Source organism: Amblyomma americanum, chromosome 2 (genome assembly GCF_052857255.1).
Source record: "Amblyomma americanum isolate KBUSLIRL-KWMA chromosome 2, ASM5285725v1, whole genome shotgun sequence".
Lineage (NCBI taxonomy): Eukaryota > Metazoa > Arthropoda > Arachnida > Ixodida > Ixodidae > Amblyomma > Amblyomma americanum.
Window position 1 is genome coordinate 83,276,622 of NC_135498.1, and position 6,267 is coordinate 83,282,888.

At 56.1% G+C, this 6,267-nt stretch overlaps 1 protein-coding gene across 1 annotated transcript; it reads left to right on the top strand.

Moving 5' to 3' along the window:
- Window positions 1–249: 249 nt before the first annotated feature.
- Window positions 250–5,842, top strand: LOC144121532 (uncharacterized). The gene is made up of 2 exons (XM_077654788.1): window positions 250–1,645; window positions 5,651–5,842. The coding sequence occupies exons 1-2, from the start codon at window positions 473–475 to the stop codon at window positions 5,792–5,794; spliced, it is 1,317 nt and encodes a 438-aa protein (XP_077510914.1). The 5' UTR covers window positions 250–472; the 3' UTR covers window positions 5,795–5,842.
- Window positions 5,843–6,267: the final 425 nt, after the last annotated feature.

Here is a 6,267-nt window from a genome sequence, read left to right on the forward strand (position 1 = left end):
TGAGCAGCCTTTCGTAGTCTTCGTCGTATTCCGTTCGCCGGTCTTCGACGAAGGACGGGCGAACCTTGGGCGCTTGCCAGCTTGCGTCCAGCCACGCGGCTGCATTGTTCTTTTCCTCTTCTTCGTTGCACGCGGCTGGCAGTCTTCGTTTCTGCTGACCAGGCGTCGAATGGCGCGTGATTTGCATGAGAGTCGTCAAATTGACAGCAGACGCAGCGATCGGACGCGTTGCACATCGGCTCCGTCGATTTTCGACTGGAACCGCGGCAATCTGGTGTAACACCTATCAAACCTGTGCGACTGCATCTGTGAAGTCAGCAGGATCCTGGAGACACCGATCTGACCCAGGTACGCCCAATTTTCGGCCATTTCGAGCAACCCTCCGCATCACCACGTAGCGGTCGAGCTAAGCCTAACGGCTTCGGCTCCCCCGCCGCTGGCTGCGGAGACGCCCGCCGGTCAACCGCTCAACATGGCTCTGCCTGAACAACGCGGATACGACCCCACGACTCTGTCGTGGTCGTCTGTCCCTGCAAGCCAACCAGAGGATGGCCCATCCACCATTTCGGCGCAGCAAGCTGCCCTTTTTCAAGTCGTTGAAAGCCGGCGCCGCCGCCGGCAGAACGCACGAGGAGCTGCAACGCCCAAGACTCCTCTCGACAAATCAGCAACGGGAGACGCTCGCGCTCCGTCTTCTAAAGGTCCACAAAAGTCATTTTCACCAGTCTCCAAGTGGACGCCGAAGCCGACGGTCAGGATGAACCCTGACGATTACGTGATCGTGCTGCGGCCACGCAGTACGGTCGCCCTCAAGACAGCATTCCAGCAAGGTGAGCTCGGCGCTGCCATTTCGGAACTCATCGGCAGACAGCATATGAATGCGATTACAATTTCTCCCAATTGGGAGCAAAACATTATCGTCTGCGGCACGCAGAACCCCGAGGTAGCTCAAAAGCTTCTGACGGACATCCAAATTACAACCAGCAAAGGATCGCTCCCGCTTCACGGACACCTCAAGCTCACCGGTGATGTGTGTCGTGGTGTGATTTCTGTGCATAACCTTGAAACCAGCGAATCCTTGAAACATAGTGTGCAGTGGCGCGGTGGTGATTTAGTCCATGTGCGCAAGCTGGGAAAATCGAATGTAGCTGTGTTGACTTTCGAGGGACGCAGCGTTCCGCGTTACGTCCATTATAATGCAGAACTGACTCCCGTCAAGGAGTATAAAAAAACGGTGCCAGCGTGCTACCGTTGCGGCACACTGGGGCACCGGGTGGACAACTGTCCCACCCCGGTCAAGGAAAGATGCGGCCTTTGTGGTCAAAACGTGGGGCTTGGTACTGAGGGGATGGCCCCCCACGTCTGCAACCCTATGTGCTTAATCTGCGGGGGCCCGCACCTCACCAGCTCCCGCGAATGCACCGCCAAATTCATCAAGCTGCCGCAGCCAGGGCCCAGGACGCCATCCAAGGGAGCCAATTCCGGCGCTACACGGGGAGGGCGGCAGCAAAACAACCAGAAGACGCCACGACGTGGCGTGATGCCTCCCCCAGGCAAGACAGCAACGGTAACGCCACCACCCGGAGCAGCGGAGTTCCCAGCTCTCGGCGCTTCACCTGGCGGAGCCGCCTGCAACCAACCCAAGGTAGGCAGCTGGGCGAGGGTCGCCTCCTCTTCTTCCCCTCCTCCCTCCTCCCCCACCAGCACCGCCGAGACGCAAGAACTCAAGCGCGAGCTCGCCCTCTTGCGAGCTCAAAACGAAAAACTAGCCAGCGAGCTTAACTCGCTCAAAGCCAAATTCCCTACTCAGCCCGCGTCGAGCGAAGAGGAAGAAAATATCACAGACAGGGAGATTCCTACTAATGTGGAGAGTCGCGCCGCGGCCCTGGAGAGCCGGGTGACCGCAATTGAAACACAATTGGCTGACCTCCCCCAAATTATCCACGATACCATTGCGCGTCAGGTGGAGAGTGTCATCGCACAGGTGACCCAAGCAGTAACTCACATTATCCAAAAATGGATAAAAGACAATCCGCGCGTCCTTAAACGCGTAGGGCCCATCAGGGACGATAACCGCCCCTCCAAATTCAACAGAGTTATTCCCGATGAATTTGACTTCTCGGAAGACTCCTCCACGTCTGCGCCGGGCACTAGCGGACTGGGGAGTCTTAACAACGTAACCCCACCCTCTGCCTCCGACCATGGCCCCCAACCCTAAGTCGCGAGCAAGAGCAACTCAGCCGCTTACAATAACGCAGTGGAACTGCCGAGGTCTCAAGAACCGCACGAAGCGGACTCATCTGCGCATCTATCTTGAGACCTTTGAGTTTCTCGTCGCCGTGGTTGCCCTTCAGGAACCCGGCGCCGGTGCCAAACTCACAAACTACACTACATTTCAACACAACCCGCAGACATGTATACTTGTTCACAAGCAGTATACTGCGCAGGAAGTCACGCTCCCCACAACACCGCCTTTCCCATACACGATGGTGTCCGTGCTGCCCCTAAAGCGGTCTGACCCACCTGTACACATTCTAAACATTTACTGCCCACCTAAACTTAAGAACGTCACGTTCAATGAAATTTTCACCCAAGCAATGCAGGTGGCGGGAAGGGATCCCCTTCTGATCGTCGGCGACTTCAACGCCCCGAGCAGGCTATGGGGGTACCCCCGGGAGGACAGACGTGGGCGGAAGCTTGCGGAACTTCTTTCCACACTTGGACTTACTTTACACACTGATCCCGCCAACCCAACACGAGTCGGAAATTCGATTCAACGAGATACTTGCCCGGACCTCACATTTACACGCAACATACGCCATGCCGACTGGCTGAATACAGAGGACACTCTGGGTAGTGATCACTGTATAATCAACACCACCATTTACATGCGTCCCCTGAAACGCCCACTAACACAAGCTCGTGTACCGGACTGGACGACTTTCCGCACATCTCTACCTATCGTAGATCCCCTCCAGTCGGGATACGACGCATGGTCCAAATCGCTCACGTCTACACTCACGCAACACGAGAAGCAGATACAGCTCACAGAAACACAAACGGACGTGGACAACCACTTGCTCCACCTTTGGGAGGCCCGCCGCAGCCTCACCAAACGATGGAAGAAACAGAAACATAACAGACGCCTAAAGAAACGCATCCTCGAACTCACACAACAAGCAGCGGAATATGCTACTCAGCTAGCCGACACTAACTGGGTGGACCGGTGCAACGCGGCTGCGCGCCAGATGTCTGGCCGCAACACGTGGCGCCTATTCCGCGCTCTCATCGATCCAATACAAACACGCACGGAAACCCAACGCCACTTACATAGGGCATTGCACAACTTTACAGGAACGACAACACAGCTAGCGCACACGCTCAGGGATCGATACCTTTGTACCACTAAGGACCCCCGGCAGGCGGCGTACTCGTATGCAGGCGAAGAGAACGCGGAGCTGGACAAGCCGTTCCAGCTCCACGACCTCCGGGCGGCCTTAAGCAAGATGAAGCGGGGCACTGCACCTGGGCGCGACAAGGTTACGGTCAAGCTTTTGGCCAACCTTCCCGACGCAGCCTACACCGCGCTCCTCAAATACATCAATAGCATTTGGGACGGAGAGACTCCTCTCCCTCTCGATTGGAAATCGGCTCTCGTGACCTTCATTCCGAAGGCCGGCAAACCTATCGATGTGGAGAACCTTCGCCCCATCTCTCTGACGTCTTGTGTCGGCAAGCTGATGGAGACGATGGTGCGCGACAGACTCTCCGATTATCTCGAAACACAGCACATTTTCGCGGACACCATGTTCGGTTTTCGTCCTCACAAGTCAGCACAGGATATACTTCTGCAGCTCCACCACGACATCTTAGATCCTGTCGAATGTCCCCAAAACGACAAGGTGGTCCTGGCCTTGGATCTTAAAGGCGCCTTCGACAACGTCAAACATGCAGTAATCCTGGACCACCTCAGTAACACCAACTGTGGCCACAAAACATTCCATTACATAAGTCAATTTCTTACAGACCGTCAAGCCTATATACGCATACAAGATGCGGAACACGGGCCATACACCATCGGCTCGAGGGGAACACCTCAAGGCGCGGTCCTGTCTCCCCTGCTCTTCAATTTGGCAATGCTTCGCCTTCCCTCCAAATTGTCTTCTCTGCCCGGGATACATCACGCTCTTTATGCGGATGACATTACAATCTGGGCCACGCAAGGCAACCTGGGCCACATGGAGTCCTGCCTGCAAGCAGCAGCGACCCTAGTCGACGACTACGCGGCCTACTGTGGACTCCAGTGCGCCCCAGCTAAATCAGAATTTGTGCACTTACGTCCCTCCCCCCGGGACACAACTCCGCTTCGCATCAGTCTCCCCTCGGGACCGATCCGGGAGGCCAAGGAGATCCGCGTCCTTGGCCTCTTCATACACCACCAACGCAGAGTCGACACCACCATAGCCAAACTTCGCACGGTGGGAGACCAGGTGGGCCGAATGGTCCGCCGGGTCTCAAACAAGCGGGGCGGATTACGAAGCAAGGATGCACTGCGGCTTGCCCATGCTTTCGTAACGAGTAGAATCCTCTACTCAACTCCCTACTTGCACCTGCGCAAACATGATGATGACCAACTGGAGGTCATCCTGCGGAAAGTCATCAAGCGGGCTCTCGATCTTCCGATCGCCACGTCCAACCAGAGGCTTCTGGCCTTGGGCGTGGTGAACACATTTCGGGAGCTTCGAGAGGCCCACTTATGCAACCAATACACGCGTCTTGCACAGACCACGTCCGGTCGCCGCCTCTTGGACCGGCTACACATCAAACACGACTACCACATTGAGGAAAGGGAGAGAGTGCCAGAACCCTGGAGACGCGCCCTCCGGGTCCGACCCCTTCCCCGCAACATGTCCAGTGAAGACCATAGCGGTCGTCGCCAGGCGCGCGCGGAAGCGTTGGCGCGATACTATGGTAACCAAGAACATGTGTATTACGTAGACGTTGCCGGCCCACACCACGGGGGGTGGTACACGGCCGCAGTCGTACACAACACAAACACAGTTAACGGGCTCACTTTCAAAGCCTACAGCGCAACACACGCGGAGGAGATTGCCATTGCTCTGGCTCTCACGAATCCCAAGTCAAAACACATCATCACCGACTCGCGAGGGGCCTGTCGGAACTACGAGTTGGGCTGGGCTCCCCCGCTTGCCTGGCGCATACTGGAATATCGCTGTCGATCTGAAGATCCAACTCCACGCAACCTGATTTGGGCCCCCGGTCACCAGGGCCTCCAGGGAAACGAACAGGCCGATCAGGCCGCCCGCGCACTCTCTCCCCGGGCTATCTCCCTATCCTTGGAAGGGTACTCCCAATCAGACAATCTGGCCATTACATTCAAACAAATCACCGATTACTACAAGGAGGAGCACCGGCGCTACCCGGCCCCTTGTAAGGGTCTGGATCGCGCTGACGAGCGCCTCCTCATCAAAATTCTCACTAACACTGTACTGTGCCCGGCGGTGCTTAAACACTTCAATACATCCTTTGATGGCACGTGCCAGTTCTGTGGGGAGGTGTCTGACACCTTCCACATGGTTTGGGCGTGTCAATCTAACCCATCTATCCCCCCCAACCCCAACCCCACCAGAGAGGACTGGGAGGCGGCCCTGCTCGGCTGTCAAGACCTGAAGAGCCAAAAGGCCTTGGTTCAACGGACGCGGGCGGCGTTGCTTGCCAATGGGGCCCCGGAATAGGGGCTCCACCTAGTACTGTGAGGGGAAAGGGCCAATAGGGTCCTACCCCAATCACCTTTCTGTAAAAAATTTATTGCTTATAAATGTTTTTCACCACCACCACCATGAGAGTCACTTGAAGAAAATTTCATAGTACCGCACTCGCTTTCCCGGGGCTGCCGGTCTTTGACCTCTGGCTCACTTGAAAGTCAAAACCGCAAGCACCGCGAAATAATTACGAGGTAGCGTAGTGGTACCCACCGCGGTGGCTCAGTGTTTAGGGCGCTCGGCTAATAATTGCTTTTTTTGGGGGGGGGGGAGGAAATGGCGCAGTATCTGCCTCATATATCGTTGGACACCTGAACCGCGCCGTAAGGGAAGGGATGAAGGAGGGAGTGAAAGTTAAAGAGAAAGAGGTGCCGTAGTGGAGGGCTCCGGCATAATTTCGACCACCTGGGGATCTTTAACGTGCACTGACAACGCACAGCACACGGGCGCCTTAGCGTTTTGCCTCCATAAAAACGCAGCCGCC